General features: G+C 38.6%; 2 protein-coding genes across 2 annotated transcripts; one reads left to right on the top strand and one right to left on the bottom strand.

The window, feature by feature from the left end:
- Positions 1 to 1287: 1287 nt before the first annotated feature.
- LOC306910838 (ras-related and estrogen-regulated growth inhibitor-like protein) lies at positions 1288 to 3492 on the top strand. Its single transcript, XM_079485701.1, has 4 exons — positions 1288 to 1506; positions 1601 to 1654; positions 1737 to 1813; positions 2231 to 3492. Exons 1-4 carry the CDS (start codon positions 1392 to 1394, stop codon positions 2645 to 2647), a joined length of 663 nt encoding a protein of 220 aa, XP_079341827.1. The 5' UTR covers positions 1288 to 1391; the 3' UTR covers positions 2648 to 3492.
- A 12575-nt stretch (positions 3493 to 16067) lies between these two features.
- On the bottom strand, positions 16068 to 20004 carry pex11b (peroxisomal biogenesis factor 11 beta). The gene is made up of 4 exons (XM_079485443.1): positions 19702 to 20004; positions 17837 to 17952; positions 17541 to 17742; positions 16068 to 16971 (listed from the first exon to the last, which is right to left on the bottom strand). Exons 1-4 carry the CDS (start codon positions 19755 to 19757, stop codon positions 16545 to 16547), a joined length of 801 nt encoding a protein of 266 aa, XP_079341569.1. The 5' UTR covers positions 19758 to 20004; the 3' UTR covers positions 16068 to 16544.
- Positions 20005 to 20082: the final 78 nt, after the last annotated feature.

The following is a 20082-nucleotide window of genomic DNA, read 5'->3' as shown; positions in this document are numbered from 1 at the left end:
TTTCATTTCTGTCATTAATAAATATTCCACTTTCTTTTTTGTTATGGTTAAGTCATTAACAGTGTTGCTCACCTTTTTCACTGGGACAGGGAGGGGTGCAGTTATGGGGAGACTGGGGTGCTGCTGACTCATCTGTTGTTAAGTCTGTTATGATGGCCATGGAGTCATGGACAATTATTTCATATGAATATCTTGCTAAACGTTTCCCTGCACTGATTAAATGTTTATGAAATGTAGGCTGACACTAGCCTGCAGCTAGCTAGCTTATTTCACTATGGACAACAGGTTAATACCACTCAGACTGAATGCTACACACCTTTCTTGGTGAAAAACTGGGTTACAGATTGACACCCTTTCTTTTGTCTTTGCTCTCTCAATTTTGTTTCTTTTCATTTTTTTGAAAACCAGATTTTTTTACTGCGCAACATAGTTGTCTCTGTTTCTGACACGACGCGACTTTCTGCAACTAAACACGTCACTGATGACGAGTGCGCTGATGCAGGACCGAACCATTTCATGCAGACACAGGGGGGTGGTCGGTCAATATGGATGTTTACTTTTTGGTCAATTGGGGATATTTAACTTTTATTGCCAAAATACGTTAAATAAAAGACATCCTTCATTTTATTATTATTTTAAATACACTAAATGATGATGATTTATATAGTGTATAATATAATTAAAAATTAATTCGTTTTTACCTATTTGTTTGGGCCCCTGTCAGTCAGGGGCCCTTGGAATTGTCCTAACTTTTCCCCCCTATACGGCGCCCATGCATACACAAGTTGAATTCAAGTACATCGCCAAAAATATAATTACTCCACCGTCGGAAATTGTCAATGTGGCCACACGAGGTCACTGTTTCATAATACATTAAACTCTGAAAAACATTGTCTTCGTTAAATGTATTTTCTAGATAACAGTTTACATGCAAAGTTCTTGACTATTATTGTCATGAAACAAATGTTTGCCATACCAGAACAATGAAGATCTATTGCTCTGTATTGTGTTGGTAATTAAAGTTAGTAATCAGTTGCAAAAGACAAATTTGCATAATTTGCAATTCATAGCTATTTGACAAAAACATGTCGAGGCAAGACTCACGAGGACGAGACCCCCGAGACATCGGTCAACTGCGTAATAATAAAACTAAACTAGAACCGTAAGTTAAATGGTTTAAACACTTACTTTACACTTACTTAAAACTATTAAAATGTATAAATGAATAGTTGACACAAAATAAACTGTGAATTAAAATTACGCTAACAGACGCACTTGGCTATGATTGGTCAGCGAAGAGAAGGCACCGCCCACATACTGAAGATATTAAACCTGTTGTCAAGCACGCATCAAACTCTACCGTGCGCCTCTACCCTCTTGTCGACTTACTAATGGTTGTACAAGTGAAATCACGCATTTGCTACAGCAGCAAAAGCATGGAAGGCAATCAACAAAAAGTGGAGGCTAATATTTTATTGCTTGGAGCTGAGAACGTTGGAAAGTCTGGTAAGTCTTTTTATGTCTTTTATTCTTCTATAAAATTACATCATAGAATTGGTTTCAGTCGGAAGTAGATGAGTTACTCGTTTTTTTTCAACAGCTCTAACCGTGCGCTTCCTGACGAGGCGGTTTATTGGAGAATATGGAGATATAGGTACTTGGATTACAAATCATCACAGTTTGCTGCCTCTCATTGCGGGTTGCCTCTCTGAACGCTTTCTTGTCATCTATTATAGAATCAATTTACAGCCACGTTGACCAGATTGACGGGCGTGATATTTGTTTCAACATCTGGGACTCGCCTTGCCAGCAGGTAATAAGGTTTTCAATTTTGCTGAAAGAGAAAACAATATAAACCACCACAAAAAATTTATTGAATGTATTGGTTAAAATAGGGATTTTATTGGAGATCAAGGTGTCTCTGCTTCCTGTGCATGACCAATGTAATATACATTGCCAATATATGCTGTAATCTATCCGAAATATGGAAAATGATTAGGATCTGCAAATTGCAATCTCCTTATTGTTTGTATTTTGGGCTCTGGTGTTATCGGTTGGATGAACCAGTAACACCATTTAATTATACGGAATAATGCCCAAAACTCACTGTAAGGAATCCTGTACTGATTTGAATGGAAAACAGTTAATTGATCAAGGAAACCTTCAGAAAGAATCACAACATAAGGATGATAGCTTTGCTTTTAAGTAATGCATAAATCTTTCATTTCAGAATGTTGAAGAATCAGGGCACATAAGTGACAGACAGCTGCAGTGGGCAGACGGCTATATTCTTGTGTACAGCATCTGTGACCGCGCCAGCTTCAATGTGGTGCAGGAACAAGTGCAGTGCATACGACACGCTAAGCAAAAACTGGCCAGCACAGCCCCGATCATCATTGTAGGGAATAAGAGAGATCTCCAGCATCTGCGAACCGTGTCTAGCGAAGAGGGCCGACTGTTGGCACTCTCAGCGGACTGTGGGTTTTTTGAAGTCTCAGCTGCTGAAACCTACCACAGTGTGCTGATGGTGTTTCACGAACTGTTAGAACTGATCCGAGAGGCAAGAGCGTTCAGGAAGGGCAACGCAGGGTTCAAAGGCATCGTGAGGAGCATGTCAGCTGTGTTTGGAAGAAAGCGGACTGATTAGTTTTATATTCCCCCTTAAAGCGGTGGATAATTCAGGGGAAAACCCTCTAAGAATCCATATTGGAAGGAAAAGAAATATTATTGATCTGGTTGGGATTTTTGCAAGTTGACAATTTTAGCTGTTGTTGTGGTATCAAAATCTGATCAGAAGCAGAATCTCAAATTCTGTTTCCGCTGGATGTTTTCTTGTTTTAAAATGGAAAGATATTAACAAATTTGAACAGAAGGCACATTATTAGCACCCATAAATCATTTTTAAATCAATAATTTCAACCTTAGTTTTTTCTTAGTGCAAGAACACATGCTTATTAAAGTTCTAAGGACTTTCAAAACGAGACTTGCATTCAGACTGTGCAGTACATTCAGACTGTGCAGTACATTCTCTCTTGTACTTGTCTTGTTTTATAGTAGCAAGTAAGTGCAATTGTTGGCTTGTTCCTTTCTAGCCCTTTGTCTTTGCAACTATTGAAGACTAAAATGTTGCTTCCAGCACATGATAAATGTTATTGATACACTGGAGTGTTCAATATTTTTCTTTTTTTTTAAATAGCTTTTTCATATACAGCCCACATAGGTCATATGTAATGCTAGAAATTCAAGACCTTTGTCTACAAAAATGGATTTACAGTATGTGCTGTAGTGAATTATGGCATTTTAAAAAGGTTGTCCAATTTCCCCCTGTTATGCATACACTGAGAATAATGTGTTTTTAAAGTCTTAGCTGTGTTTCATTGGATACATTGATGATACTTCCTGTTCATGATTGCCAAACACAGACTGTAGTATACAATGTTAGTTTAAAAGCCTATGCTAATATTGTTTTATAATAAAACATAAAATGCTTTTAAATGTGTTGCATTTTATTGTAACAGTTCATTTACTCCTTTGAGTGTATGAAACATTATTATAAAACAGTATATCTTAATTATTATGATCTGCAATTTGCATGTGTCTCAGAATTGGGCTCTGCTCTGTAAGCAAACAGATCTTGCATTAGTCACTTGCATTGTGACAAAGTTTATGATGACCTCTATAGCAACGATAAATTGTTTTAAAACTTAATGCATTCACGTCATAATCTTGCATGCTTAAAAAATCATATTCAGAATCAATCATTCGGACAAACATCCAACCAACACATTTTTAAACAACAAGCTAATTTTTAAATGACTATTGAACTTAAATTCTTTGCACCCTTTTGAAGTAAAAGGATCAGTCCCATTAAGTAATTTGCTATTTAGTTAACCAAGCAATATAACAACCTTGTGTAAATGAAGTAGTAACAAATTTGCCACTCTGATGTCATTAAGCCCTATTTGTCCAGACCCCTGAGCATCACATGTTCATTAATACACATGTCAACAAGCTCAGAGCGGATAATATCACGTTTATGGGTAGTTTATGTTTGTTAGATGGATAAATGACTTTTCTATTTATACAAATATAAATTACTGAGCACATATAGCTTGCTAACAACATTGTGATCCATATTGTATTGACATAAATCTGTAAATGTCAGTTACACCGCATGTTGGCAATACCACATTCGTAAATCTTTACAAATCCTTGAACTTTTACAACTTCCAATTTCGTAGGCTTTGAAGGCATAAAGGGTTGTTTTCAAACTCATTGCTACAAGGATGCAGTGACAAAAAGTTAAAATCAATACTTTTGTAGTTCAGACAGAGGGAGTCGCTCACAGTGCCTCCCTCCTGCCAGGATGCTTTGCGGGGGAGCCGGCTGAGATCACGGAAGTTGTTGCTATGCACATTACAAATACCCTCCTCAGTGTGATATGATATTCATTGACGCAGATATGCCTCCATCCACAGAATTTCTGTGACACACCAGTCTGGATTCTACCTACAACTTGTTTACTCTAACATTCACACACAAGCCTAAGCATAAATATTCCCAATGATCCACAAAGTTATCCTCATGCTTTAACAACAGAAGCAAAACATTCTGGCCATTCTGAGAATCATGTTTATCTATATAGATTATTGTTGAAAATTATTTTATATAGTTATTTTACCAACACAAAGCCCAACCAACAGGGCTGTTACCACTATAAGGAGACCACCACAGTGGAATGCTCTCAACCACCATAAAGATTCTTTGGTCTATGCCCTGTTTTTAATTGGACAGTTATTCCAAGAATTCTTTCATAATTTACTCACTTTCAAGTCATTCAAAACTTGAATTACCTTTTTTCTTCTGCAAGATATTTTGATGCTTAACTTTGATCTTATGATCACAAAATATATTCTGTTGTGAGTCATATACAGGTTTTTAATGAAATGTGTGTAAATCAATTATGACTTGCTCATAAAATTATATAATGATAAAGACCTCCTCCGCATTCCTACGCAATGTTGATGATATCTTATTACAACACCTTAATATGTTCATCTAAGAGATCATTCTAATGCTGGATTCACACGGTACGCGGCAGTCCATCTGTCCAGTTATTTTCAAGAGGTGGTGAGCTCATACAGGCTGGCGAGGCAGAACCAGGACAAACGGCTTCTGGTTCAGGGGAACAAAGCGGAGCAGAGAGGCAAATCCTCTCGGAGCGCAATGACTTTCCCCTGGAACAGTTCCGGTATGAGTCCCTAAAATTTGCTTTCGAACAGGTCAGTTATGTGGACGTTCAGCCTCTCCAACCCTTATTTTGCGATCATAAAAGACTGGTTGTATCGAGTTACCCAAGATGCTCAGACAAAGGAAGTCTCATGGACCATATCCTCCGACCTCATAGGGCATATGCCAACACTTGAAGGCGGTCTTACGGGCTCTGAGGGTGGCCGGGCTCACAGCCAACCTAAAGAAGTGTGCGGTTGGGCGGGTGGAGGTCAGGTAGCCGGGAAGTGGTGGTTCTACATTGAATTGCACCCCGGGCGAGACCACCTTTGAGAAGCACCTAAATAGCTTAGGTTATGTTCGTCTTTGAAACTAACTACAGATTTGGAAATGCTGTTTGCTAATAACAGGGCCTAACATTAACCCAACTGATGGAAATGAATAATAATAACTTTATAATCACTTGTAACAGTTTTGTTGCAAAGCACAATATTATGGTGAAATTAGATCTCGTGTTTGTTGACTTAAAACCAAATTTGTTGTGTAAGCATAGCAAGCATCATAGCAAAAAGGCTAACAAACGTAAGAGTTATTAAACCTACAATTAACATTAGCCCTTCAGATGACAACTTGGATACAGTAATCATACCACAGAGAGAACATCATAGTTGCAAACCTTTATTTTTTGCTCGTTTCTCCTCTTCTTCTTTTCGAAATTGTGCACCTGATGGCTTTGACCTTTTCCTGTCCATCTCTGTTTATTTGACAATCGACAATCAACAGATTTCCCGTCCCCTACCCCCCAACACTGTCACTCACGTCACAAAACGAGTCATGACCAGAAAGACTAAACCAATTCACCTTGGTAAGGTGACACATCATTTTGTATGACTGACGTGTCAGACAGGGGGCTGGGTGCCGTACTGGCCCAGGAGGTGGGGGAGGAGGAGCAGCCGGTGCTTTCCCTAAGTCGCAAGCTCTCGAAGAGAGAGACTAAGTACAGCACCATAGAAAAAGAGTGTTTGGCCAAAAGATGGGCCGTTCTCACCCTTCGGAACTACCTCCTGAGCGGGGAATTCACCCTCTGTTCGGACCTCTGCAGTGGCTCCACCGCATGAAGGATACCATCGCCCGGATCACCCGTTGGTATCTGGCCTTTTAAGTTCCAGGTGGTCTACATTTCGGGTGCACAGATGGCTGTGGCCGACTTCCTCTCCAGGAATGGGGGGGGGGGGGCTGCAGGCCGCTGTCTGCAGCAGGAGAGAGAGCCGGGAGACGAGTGGTGAGAGAGTGGGGCACCTGTAGACAATCAACACCTGGACCTCGAGACTTCACAGCGGCACCAAAGCCAACTGTGGTTGGACGTGGGACTATTTTTGTTGGGTTGTTTTGAGGATTAAAAGCCTGTGTTCGTCCAAGCCAACCTCGTCCTCTTCCTTCCTTTTATTGAACCTTGTTACACTCGTTTTGTCACTCATTGTCCTTTTGTTGATTTTCCTTACTACCTTTAATATAAAGAGTCCCTTCAGGCAATTAGTCTGGTAACTCAGCGTATGGTGGAAGTGTTTGAGGTAAATCAGGGCCAAGAGGGATTTTGAGAACAGACAGAGTCTGAACACTGTGTGCATATGAGATCCTGCACGTAAATTATAACTTTTGAAACTATTTGAAAGCAAATGCACCACAGAATGGGCCTCACTGATTTTGTGCAATGAACTAAAATAAATTCAAGTAAGTGCTTTCATGAGCTTTCACACATTATTTAGATCAAGGTAATGTGTACATGTAATCACAATATTGCCAAAATCCCATTATAATCACATTATGATGGTGCCTGTAAACTTAGTCACTGACTTAAATGTGCTTAGATGTGCTGTGTTTATTGCCAGGTCGGACACAAAAAAGGCTAGAATAGCAGAAGTGACGTTTTTGGTACTCATTAATTTTTAATTAATTTTTTTTCCACAACATGTAAAAATAATGTATGTATTTTGGTACCTAACAACAACATTGTTTGTAACTTGAGTGCATTTGGTTGTATATTTGGTAAAACAAACTCTGTACATAACTTTGTTTTGAGCCACTAGTGAGATTCCTACATTTATAGAGCTTTGGCCCACTCATATTTTGCAAACTGCTCCAGTTTTCTCACATTCAAATTGTCCCGACAGTCTTTCTGTGGACTCATTGCTGGTCGGTCTGTCTTTGGACTTTTTGCTTCTCACTTCATAGATATGTGGTGATTTTTTTTCAACCATTCCAAGGTGTTATTTATTCTTACGGCCAGTCTCCTGCTGGTACCTCTGCAGGTTCTTGTCAAAACTGCAATAAAAGGCGGGGCCTCAATTACAAAATGCAGTATAGAAATTTTCGTACTTAATGTACTTAGGTAAGGGCTTATGACTTTGTAGTGGAAAATTATACTAAAATCTATGCAACTAATTAACACTGCTAATAATATGAAAAGAAATAACAATAAAAAAATTGCATGTTAACATAGAAATAATGTATATATTTCATAACTTAAGCTAAATATGAATTTTATAAAGAATAAAAGTTATTTAGAAACAACAAATAACAGGTTTTCGACAGTTTTTCAACAATTACAGTATTTCCTTGTTCAATGCCATAATATGTGGTACAGATTCTTAAACAATCTGAAGTCTGAATCTTGAAAAGTCTGAATGGTGGTTTTCATATAGAAAGTCTTTGTATCAGAGACATAGTAAATCACAGCTGTGTTAAAGTTGATTCAGACATAAAACATGCCCTCCTGAATGTTGAATGGACCCCAAGCAGAGTAAGCTAATGATTAAACTCCATGATAAATCCTCTGGAATGTGTGGGTCAACAACCGAATACAGCACAATAACAAGAGTCAAATGCAGATCAGAATCATGTTATTCTATTCTAAATTGTGTGCAACATGACAATCACGTATTTAATTTCAGATTTTCAAAATATAACAATAATCTAAATATAACAATATAATTCATTAAATAAAAAAATGTCGTCTACACATAAATATAATTTATTAAATGAAAAAATAAATAAATGCACATTTCTGCATATAGAAAAATTCAACATCAATAATGCTACAATGACCTATCACAAGGTCAAACAAGATGTCCTCATAAACATCAGTGGACTTGTTGCATGAAGCGAGGTGACAGAGACAGTTAAAAAGATGGAAGATGATCCCCTAAGTATGTGTGCCTTTTCCTCCAGTAAAAAAACAATAAATGTTTAGAACCAAATATAGTTACAACCATATTGGCCGCAAAATACAACATCGTAATTGCTGATAAAATTTAAATACAAAAGATTTAAATAAAAGAGATGGTTTGAATCAGGCGTTCTGCAGTAGGAAGATATCTAAAACATTCTCGAAGGGGGTCCGAGGACCATGGTTGGGAACCACTTGTATAGGTTACCATGGCAATGAACACTTAAAAGCCAAGCCATCAAGCCAAGTAGGGGGTTTAAAATATTTAGCATGAGTTTGATAAAGGGATTAATAAGCAACCAAGATAAGACTCTTAGTCAAGGTTTAACTGAACAGGTTCCTGATGAGAATAACTTCTTTAAACTAATAAATTAAAAATCCTCCATATTATTAACTTAAGTCTTTCCAATGAAACCAAAGTACACAGGAAAAATAACTTCCCTTCTGAGTTGTTCTGATATCTTAAAAGTACAGGAAACATTAACTGAAGTTTTTAACTAAGGAAAAAGACATTCAAAATGATGATACATAAATGTGGTCGTATTATTTAACCCTAAGAACAAATTATTAGAGATTGCTCTTAACTACTCGATTTGATGAAGTTCTTCATATTTAAACATTTAGAAACACACACTTCACTTTTTTCACAATGACAAAGCTGTAACATTTTATTTTGGGCTGTGACCTCCACAGGGTCTGCTAAACTGAGAAGTTTATTGTATTACACATAAAAACACACCCCAGGCCTAGGTGTGTGTGCTGAGGTACTCTAAGCAGGTGGGTTTTAAGATGGTATTTGAGACAGGCATTCCTGGCATTCCTCAGGGCACCTCAGCCCCCTCCATCCAGAATTTCCTTCTTTTTATCCCATATGCTGCAGAGAGTGACGCAGCACAAAACAGAGCTGGCTTCTCACTAGACCGTGCACCTGCATGATGGCTCGCCCAATGATGCACCTGTGCTGCTGATGTTTAAATTAAACTCACGTGCCAGATATCATCCTGCTGTGCGTTTTTAATTTGACAAAGAGTTCCTGTAGCAGCTCAGCCGGTAGGAACAGTAGGCCAATATTGACCCTGTGGAGAGGTTGACAAGTGCAGCTAATCAGTCAAGTCAAGTCAAGTCAGCTTTATTTATATAGCGCTTTTTACAATTTTCATTGTTACAAAGCAGCTGTACAAGAAAAAATGACTATAAGTAAAACATAAAAGGTTATGGAATTCAAAACACAGGTCAAATATCAGACATACAATAAATTCCTATATGCAGTGTTAATTAAATAAGACTACCAAATTCTAGCAGCCCCCCCGGCCAGGCAAAACAGTGCAAAACAGTATGCAAACGGTGGCGAGGAACCCAAAACTCCATTGGAGGAGAAAAAAAACCTCGGAGGGAAACCAGGCCTAACCAGGGGATTCCAGTTCCCCTCTGGCAAAAACTGCAGCCTCTGCACAAGCTCAACAGTGCTTGCACAACAAGGCGAAAATAAAAAAAAAATTAGATTTAAAATTATCATTAATAATCTAAACAGTCATATGCTTCATTGATTCAACGTATCGTCCATGCACTGAAGGCAGCCAAGTGTTGAAGTACTCCAACAATGTCCAACATGTCATACCAGTAGTCTTACATATTTGTATACGATAGCGGCACAATGAAAACGAGATAGAAACTATAACTGTAATTTATGGTGAGAATAAAAAGTGCGTGAGGGATGATCTCATCACTAAACAGTGGTATAAGGTCAACCACAGAGGTGACAAAATTGAGAAGCAGTGAATGCAAGATCATTTTGTGTTCCAATCCAATTACATCATTGTTTTTTTCAGCATGCCCAACACGTGCAAGATGTCCAGACATGCCTCGTAAGACCAGAGCAATGCTCTAATTCTTTAGCATCGTACTAAGCGGGTACACACCAAACCATTACCAATAACTGCAGACGAAAAAGAAGGCTGATAAGTTAGAAATATTTGTGCACTTGAGAATGAGTTCTTGACTTCGTTGTTTGCTTTCTCGTGCACTTGTTCACTAAGGTAAACAGCCAATCAGAATGATCTGAAACCCAGACAAGCTCTGCCGCCAATTCGACATGCTGAATCAGCAAAAAGAAAATGCTAATGGAGACTATTTAACCAGACAACGTTTAAAACCAGACATTGGCTTGGTGTGAACTGACCCTTATAGTACGTCCTTGCTCAGGTAACGCACCCCTGGATGTTATTGAACTTTTATTCTAGGTGTGTTATCAAAACACAGTCCCCCACAAACAGTAGTAGAAAGCTGGGAACAATGCATTTTGGTTTTGGCTCTTCATTTATTTCTATTTTATTCAAGTAATCTTGTTATTTTTACTCAAACAACATACACATCTCTGCTACAAACGGTCACTTAAAATGTGTTTTTTCATACCTATTGTTCACCTACTGAAACTGACAAAAGGGCAAATTCTACAACTTACCCCATGTGTTAGTTGTAGCACTTGCTAGAAGTGACCGTGATTTACCGTAATCCTAGGTCCATCTTGAAGTGCCCGAGTGAAAAAGGTCATTGTTTCCTATAGTATATATATGCTATGTGCGCCGGATGTTACTGAACTGGCTGAGACAAAACGCGGAAGCAATTGTGGATAGAGTCTATTGAGCATAATGAGTCCAGCAAAGGGTTATGGGAAATGTAGTGTGAAATAATAGATGTAAAGAGTGCTCTCTGGTGGAGAACAAAGTCACTCCAGCTGACGGTTGTAACATGGTAACGTTGGGCCCCCCCAAAGTAGCAGCTTTCAGATGCTCCCAAAAGAGTCCAGAGGGGAGTTGGTATGGAACTGGAACCAGTGTAGAGCAAGAAACCAGGGCAGGGCAAGAAAGGAGAGCAGCAGGGCATGATTGCTGGAGGCTCTGGCGTGGCAACCATTATAGCTAGAGGCTCTAGTGTAGTGGCCACATGTTGGCCATGATGGTTGGAGGATCCAGAAAGTCAGCAATAATGGTTGGAGGCTCTGGCTTGTAGCCTACTATTTTTCAGTAGCAGGTGGGTATAGACACAATCATTGCGGGTGTGGGCGGGAGCAGAACACACGCGTTGTGGGAGAGGTAATGGTCCAAAATAGTGGACGAGTCCGGGAATAAAAAACCATCCCGCACAGCGCTCTAACACTTGTGAAACAGAAAACCAGGAAAGTAGGAAAAAAGAAAGTGCTTTGAATTGCAGTTGACACTAAAAAAGAAATGGTTGTAAACAAGTGCACTCCAGCTGACAGGTGAAACACCAACAGCTGGGTTTGTACATTTTGACCACAAAACTGGGTTGAAAATAACCTAGCAATTATTAGAGTCTATGAACATTCATAAGTGGCAGTTCAGAACTTTGGACTCTTTGTCGGCATCTCAGTTTGAAACCTAAAAATGCAGTTATATGCAGAGGTATTTTCTTTACATCGATTGTGCTTTGGTACTGCTGTTCTGCGCAGCTGAATCCCAACACTGTGCTCAGACATAAATTTCCATAACGTATCAAGTATTCTTACACCCTTATTGCACAGTTCACCCAGAAAAGAATGCCCCTACGCTAACCAGCGAAAGTAAGATGCCCATCAATGTGCTTCGTTTGTGTTACGGAAGTTCGGCTATGTTTGTTTGTACACAGCATTTCGTGGATGAATGATATATGAATGGATATGATAAAACGCTAAAGTATGGATATATCGCTGGATTTGCAGATCGTTTGAAACTGATCGATGGAGTGGTCTCAGCACTAAAAGATGCCGGACATGAACCGGCCGCGGTAAGTTTGCAATCATCATTCATTGTGGTATGCTGTGTAAGATTGGGATGCAAATTCCATGGGGGATTCCATAGCATCAGAACCCGCACCAGTAGACTATGCAACAGCTTCTTTCCCCAAATAGTCAGACTCTTAAACTCTTGATTCCCTCCATCTTTTCATCAGCACTATACTTAATCCCCCACTGACATCCACAATCACACCATTACATGTATATGTACATTAATAAAAATAAGAACTCTACCAGCGACATCCAATGTATAAACTGTTTTTCTGCATATACTAGAAATACTTACCAATCATTGTGCATTACGCACATTATGTGTATATTTTATGTTGCATGGGTGTATATGGTTAAGTGACAATAAAAGGGATTTGATATTGAGTTTGTTGGATGAAGCTCTGTTTCTCAAGATGTGGTGCCCTTTTGTTTTGGACACCTTGGCACCAGTCTTACAAACAGTACAAATATTTCCCCATTTGAGGCCAACAGGAAACTAAACTTGACTCTGTCTACATGTGTAGTATACTGGTCTTATTGTAGGCTATAAGCTTCTATTTTCCATTGAAGGCAAATGAAGGGGATGAGCTCTCATAAATGACAAAAAGCTAGTTATTCGTACATAGTTGTTTTATACATACACGTCAATATCGGCTATATTGTGTACATACCACATTGTTAGGGGAGCATCTGTCAAATCCAAAAATGCAAATGTATATGAATTTGCATCCACATAACAGTTACAGTCTAATTTGAGTAAAAACCTGGAGTAATGCATCTTATCATAAGAGTAATGTGCAAAAGCAATTATTTTGACAGCTTTCAGTCCCTCTTTACTGTACAAAAGCTAGTTTAGCAGAAAACATTTACATTCAGGCATTTAGCAGGTGCTTTTATTCAAAGCGACTACCAAGAGTTGGGAAACAATTAAGCGATACAGTATATATCGAGACAAAAACACAAGAAGTGCTTATAGCAAGTCACCAGTTCTCACAATGCTGGAACACCACCTGTTGAGGAGAGGGTTTTTTTTTAATAGAAGAACAGTCAACATGTTCTTGTAAAGTATTCATGGAAAAGATATGGGCACAACCAAAGGGTAGATATTTCCCAGTCCCTTCAGTTTCTTAGACCGAAAATGACCTACATAGCTGGACCACCCTCAGCTGAGCACTTCTGTAAAAAGTAATTACATATTCTCATTAGAGTCACCAGCCTTCTGACCTGCATCTCTTGGCTGGTTTTCATAGTTTTCATTACCTCTCCCAGGTGTCCAATGGAGGCCTTACTTGTTTTATATAAGTGGAGCTCTGCAAAGCGAGACAATAATGGCTTTTTCTGTGTCCCTGTGTAACGTGGAGAATAGCAGACAACAGCACAGTCTCAGATTGCAAGAGATCTTTGATTTGTGCTTTACTGCTTGTGTGTATTACTCAGATCCAAATGGCCCAGTACAGACCTCTTCGCTGTTGGTCTTACAGGGCTTTCTGCCCAGCCATTCCACAGTATCTGTTCATTCGGGGGTGGTGAGGCTGAACGCGGTGGAGCAGTTTGTCACACAGACAAAACAACAAGTATGGCAGAAGGGGCGAAACAGAGAATGAGAGGAATTGCATGTTTCTTAGTGAAATGATTGCAACCTAATGCAATTGTACATCAATAGTGAAATAAAACAAAACCAACAAAAAACACTTTTAAGTGCTTTCAAGTCCGGCACAACGCTTTCAAATGCCAGTCAAAGGAAAAAGATGGTGTAGTTATGAAGCCTACTAGCAGGGGCAAGATTGTTTCATATATGCTCGTCTGCTAGCTACCCTGCTTCAAAACCTACCTAACCAGCATATGCTGTACAGGGATATTGTGAATAGCCGATGTAAACAGTGTGCGAGTTTCAGCTCAGTGGCACCACTGGAAACATCAGTCGTTGTGTCACTGGCAGTCAGTCTGTTATCTCCATTCTCTTGCTTTATCTCCGAGTTCTTTTTGTGAGCCACAGTGAGCCACAGACCTCACGTATACAGTGCTAGAACAGTGGACCACTCACCCAAACAAATGTCCTGCCTTCAAGATTAAAGGCAGGACGTAGGCTGGATCCTCAAAACACCAAAGTATCCCTTCCAATTAAGCCTATTGTATTGGAACTGCAGGAAGCATGTTAAAAACAGTAACATTTTCTGTAGTACATGTTAACAGCGAGTACAAAAGCTGGTGCAGGAATACTTATGTCAGGGCTCTCAAGTTTTGTCAAAAGTTTGGAGTGATATCACATCTGTTAGGAGAGGAGCCATTCAGCACCCCCAACCAATACTCTCAAGCTTTTCTAGGAGTTACATTTGACTATTGTTATAATTGACCAGCACAAATACAGATTATACCAATTGGTAAATCTGATAAAATGTGCATCTCTTTTTTATTTTACTCATATCGTTGTCCAAGTTAAAAAAAAAATTAAGCCTAAATACACCTGTGCCTAATAGCATCGAGACTTTGCACGTTAGTAAGTAACTAACACTGTATCATCAAAATGGTAAAGTAATTTACAAGAATGTTAGAAAGCAATGTGAAAGACTGACAGGATGACAAGACACATGAAAACTGTAATAAAAATCGAGGTTATCACAAAAATGTTTTTTGAACTTTTTCCTAAATACATGTACAAATATTACTGTTGTATAGAGACAGAGCGACGAGTCATAATCTAAAACAACACCCACCGGGGGGGAAATCCAACCTTTGACTTTGTATTGGGGTTTAGCTGCCTCCTTGTCATTTCTGACTTTTAACCAAAAACAGAACAATTTCTAAAAGCTGCTAAGGTGTGCGTACAGTAAACAAACTAACAAAATAGAACCATGTTATATAAGCTGTTGATGCAAAAAACGAGCGTAGGTGGGGAAACGTAATCGGCAACAGGACACATTCATTATTTTTAACCATGTCAAAGGATTAAATAAATGCAAAATAATGAACTAATGGAAAAATATTGTTAGTAGTTCACAGAACGAAACAAAATTATAATTTTACCTAAACACACACATATAAAAAGTAGGCCTATATAGAAACTAAACCATACTCTTATTGTACCACAGTGATAATGTCAGTAGAGAATATAGAATACTCTCTATTTTCGCTCTTTTCTCCACCACTCACAGGATTATGGGATATCAAAAACATATTGTTATAAATGTATCTTTTCAAACATGATATTTTGTAAAGATGAAAATGTCTGTCTTGAACGCCTTCCTATCTTCAGATATTCCACATCACAGAAAAGAGGGGGGTTTTAAAATAATTTTAGTTATTTTGAAAATAGAGTTAGGGGCCTGTCACTTTAATTTAAAAATACTTTCAATTCTGCATTTATTTGTGACATTAACTTTCACTCTAGCATAAAACGGATCAGATTTTGCGCAAACTCAAATAGATGCTTCCCACAGCGGGCAGGACGCAGTTCATGCCCTGATGGTAGAGCGGAGAATGGGAAGCGGTGCCCTGATTCTTCAAAAGATTACATTTACATTTATTCATTTTGGCAGACGCTTTTATCCAAAGCGACTTACAAGTAGTTTTTTACAGTTGCACATTACTGCAGAACAATCAGGGGTAAGGTGCCTTGCTCAAGGGCACTTCAGTCATGACCTGCTGGCACTGAGATTTGAACCTGCAACCTTCTGATCACAAGCCCAACGCTCTAACCTCTAGGCTAGTAAAAATCATTATCATTTGAACACCGAAACAAAACATTTATAAAAGGTCATATGCCTTCCCCTCATCTTTAACTTGAGGTATAAATTGACAGTATGAAGAAAAACAAGATTAGAGAAGCGTAAAATTTAAAACATTGTTTATTTCAAAAATTTTATTTACATATTCAACATTCAGTAACCCCAGTGATGCATAGCATTGACATTCAGTAAATCGCAATGTAGTTCTTAAATACAGTTACATATTGATGGCTTAATTATTTTTACCTGCATCGAGCATTAGTGATGCTGCTTTAATTCATAGAACACCACTATTCTGAAAATGACACCCTTGGGGTAACCTGAAACAGTTTCAGATGAAGCCAGATTAGCATTTTCATACATAAATTCCTTAGTCTTGTAAAACAAATACCTTTTTGTTTTAATCAGAAAACACCATCTCTTGTGTTTAGTTTGTTCTACACATACAGAAGATTATGTGCTGCCAAACGTGCAATTAAACTGGAATATAGCCATTTCTTCTTTTCACTATCTAAAGAAAACTCAAGTCAGCTTCCTGTTAGATCTACACCAATAGAATATGTAGTTCTAGACATGTTGCTCAGGGCTTCAGTTTGAGCCATGGGTGTACTATAGTCAGAATGGACAGGATGGAGGAAGTGAGGCCACATGCCCCCACAAAGCCCGGCCCGGTGGGGTACAGACCCAGCCGGTCCAGCGGAATGAACACGTCACACAGGTTTTTCAGGAGGTCCAGAAGCAGAGGAGGGTTGTTGCGCAGGACCGTGAGCATCAGGCGAAGCTGCATGTTGAGTCTGGCAGAGAGCAGCGAGAGGAGGGGAGGTGGAGACAGGTCTGAGGAAGGAGAGGGGGTGAGATGCAACTCTCCGTCTTCTGGGGTGGGAGTGCGGGGGGAAGAACTGGAGCTAAAGCTTTTAGCTGAACTGCTACGGGACTCTCTCTCCATCAGCAGGTGGATTTCATAGGCATCTCTGGTTAGGCTGAGGATAAGTGCAAACAAATAGTACCTGTTCACAAGAAGTTGGAGAAAAAATGGGTTATTTATTTGTGACAGACACAGAACAGGCATGAAAGAGGGTGAAACCGATGTTTAAAAGTTACACCAAGACTAAATGAGTATTAAAAGTCAGAAAGAATTTTGAACTCTTACTAAATTATATTAACACATACATATTCTACAAATAATAAAAATCAACCTTCAAGGGGAAAATTAAAATTCTGTCATCATTTACTCACTCTCAGATTGTTCCAAGCCTGTATACATGTGTTTTTTCTGCTGAATACAAAGGAAGATATTTGGTAGAACTAATAATTTAATCAGATTTTGAACAATTCAAGGGTGAGTAAATTACAGAGTTTTCAGTTTTGGGTGAAAAAATACAATAATTGTCCTTATGATAATATCTAATGCGTACTGTATTTTATTTATGCTCTGAATTGCATTGAAGCTTGGTTGTTTTGTAAGTAGACATTGTAGCCAAGAAAATAATCTAGTTCAGTTTATTGATTTTTTTGCTAAACAGTTGAAGTTTAGTGTTTATCACCATCATTTCTATATAATGAAGCTCTAACTCACCTAAACGACCTCTGACTCCATTTGTTTTGGTCCAGGTCAGGCAGCAGCCCTGTTTTACCAGCCCATAGCACATTATCACAGGCGAAATACATCGCTTTGTTTAAATGTGCCACCGTAATGCAAAGACGCAATACACAGTCTGAAAGATGCATAGTGCGTTTAGCTGCCTCCAGAGCTTCTGCAGAGTTTCCCAACCGCATTACTGAGTCCAAACACACAAAGACACTATATCCATTAAAGTGAGGGATATAATTAGCATTACTTTTTTGAGTATTTGGTCCCTTTGGACAACTTACGTTTTCTGGTTAGACTCATGTGAGATTCCAGCTGTTTAATGGTGCTCAGGAGTTCAGCACTTGCGCCTCCTTTCTGCAGCGTGTGTCCCAGCAGTGTGCACGCATACTGAGCAGCCCTGGTTAAACACAAACACCAATCTATTGAAAAACATCAGTAGTTCAACCAAAATGTAGGATAGTTCAACCAAAATGTAAAATTAGCCAATTTAGTTTCCACCATCAAGCTTTTCCACGATTTATAATGGTAGCAAATGATGCTCAGGACTTTATAAACTATTTTATTTAGCTTCCGCAAATGCCCTACGCACATTCCCAAGAGTGGATTTCAGGCATACGTTTGAGGTGTAGTGACGAATGCAGAAGCATCTCGCTCCTTTCATGGTTTTTCCTTTACTGTAAAAAACTCATGGAGTGCTTTTTAGTTTTTTTATTTCTGAACGGAGAGAAGAATTTATACAGGCATCGGGTTTAGTCAATAACACAGTTCCGTAAAGGATACACCCGTGTATACTTTGCTCCAGAAGGCCTTTAGTAAGCCCCTGGATTACTTCTATTAAGATGGATGTGCGTCGAAATCGTTAGCATCATAAAGCTTGGAAGAGACGGGCCATGTTTTAATCTCACTACAAATGTGTTCATCTGATAAAGGAGTCATATATAGCTAGGATGGCTTGAGAGAGAGAACATGATGTATTTCCTTTTTGGTTGAACTAACACTTTAAAGTAAACAAATTATGCTAAAGCTTTTATAAACAATCCTTAGCTTTGTGACTCGTTTTTACTGCACTTGTGCTTTTTGTTGTCCTTATGTTGTTCCAATTGCTTCTAATGTTTAGCTCATTTGTAAAACGCTTGGGATAAAACCATCTGCTAAATGACAATGTAAATATTGTTACCGTATTGACCTGTTGAATGGTAAATGGATCCATTCCTTGTTCAATAAAAATAATTGAACAAAGCTACAATAACACGGAGTATACCTTAATGCATGCGTTTTTTAAAGTTTACCTTTTATGCATGAATTATGACAATATCAGCCAGGATTCTTTATCCGATAAGCCATTCCATGTCAACTAAACCAGAGGTCCCTGGCTCAATTTAATTACTTATATGTTTACCAAGATATATTGGCAAGACCAACATCAGTAGTGATGAAAGCCAACATATTAAATGACACTGATGAATAGTAAAGAGTAAAATGACACTTTTCTCCTGGAATTTGGAGTCATGTTAGAGGGGATAAAATGATTTTTAGACAGTATTGCAGTTTTACACAGAGATCAGTACAGATCTACTAGTAAAATCTGTTGACTTGAACAAACCTTGTTGCATTATATGGCAATGTCAAAAGAAAATGTGCATGCTGTAACAACTCAAGAAATGTTACAGATAATTTAATGTCATTTTAGATTCTTGTGTTTGTCCAACTGTTCTTTTGGGAACTACAATTTTAAGAGTCCAGTCCTATGGATACGAGGATCTAAACTATGCCTCCACATGTGGCCTAAACTGTTCAACTGTATGTGACTAAAGTGTCCAACACTTTTTCCTTGTCTTCAAAAAGTTAACGCTAAACATTAGTATGCCCTCCCTTTATAAGAAAAGTTTCTGTAATGTAATCTGAAGAAGAGAGAGAAAACCTTTCATGTTTTAAAAAGCATTGTGTAAGCTTCGACAATATGTATTATTTTATATAATATTTACACGCCACTCAATAAATATCATGGATTTGGACATAACCTACCAAAACAAAAAATCATGACATTTGTTCCACGTTACGATGTTCAATAATAAATAATACCATGTACTTCAAGCTTTAAAAAAAGAACAAGGAAAAGTGTCTCCACTTTGTTGTGAACGTGTACCTGAACACGCGTTCTTTGGCTTGACTCTGCGCGCTGAATCTCACCCACGACTCCATCACACAGTACAGCAAGATCACTGGGCCTGTGTGTCCTTCGCCAGTCTATTCACCGCTTCTGACACCTTCAGATAGAAAACTGGCAGGCTGACAAATACGGTCCCGTAATCTGTCAGTAAATATGTGCACTTAATTGCAGTCGGACGTTACAATTATTGTGCATGTTGTACTGTTTGTAGCTGTTATTGTGCTTCTATCGCACTATGGTCGCCCATCAACGGCAACTGACGAGGGACAATCTGTTCGCGTTGCTTAAATCATATCTGCATCATGCACTTGTCCTTCAATGAAAGCGAAATAGGTGTCTGACAAATGTGTTTGGAAT

The sequence above is a fragment of the Barbatula barbatula genome (genome assembly GCF_947034865.1).
Source record: "Barbatula barbatula genome assembly, chromosome: 21".
Classification (NCBI taxonomy): domain Eukaryota; kingdom Metazoa; phylum Chordata; class Actinopteri; order Cypriniformes; family Nemacheilidae; genus Barbatula; species Barbatula barbatula.
The sequence above is the reverse complement of the archived record's forward strand: the minus strand, read 5'-3'. Positions and strand labels throughout refer to the sequence as shown.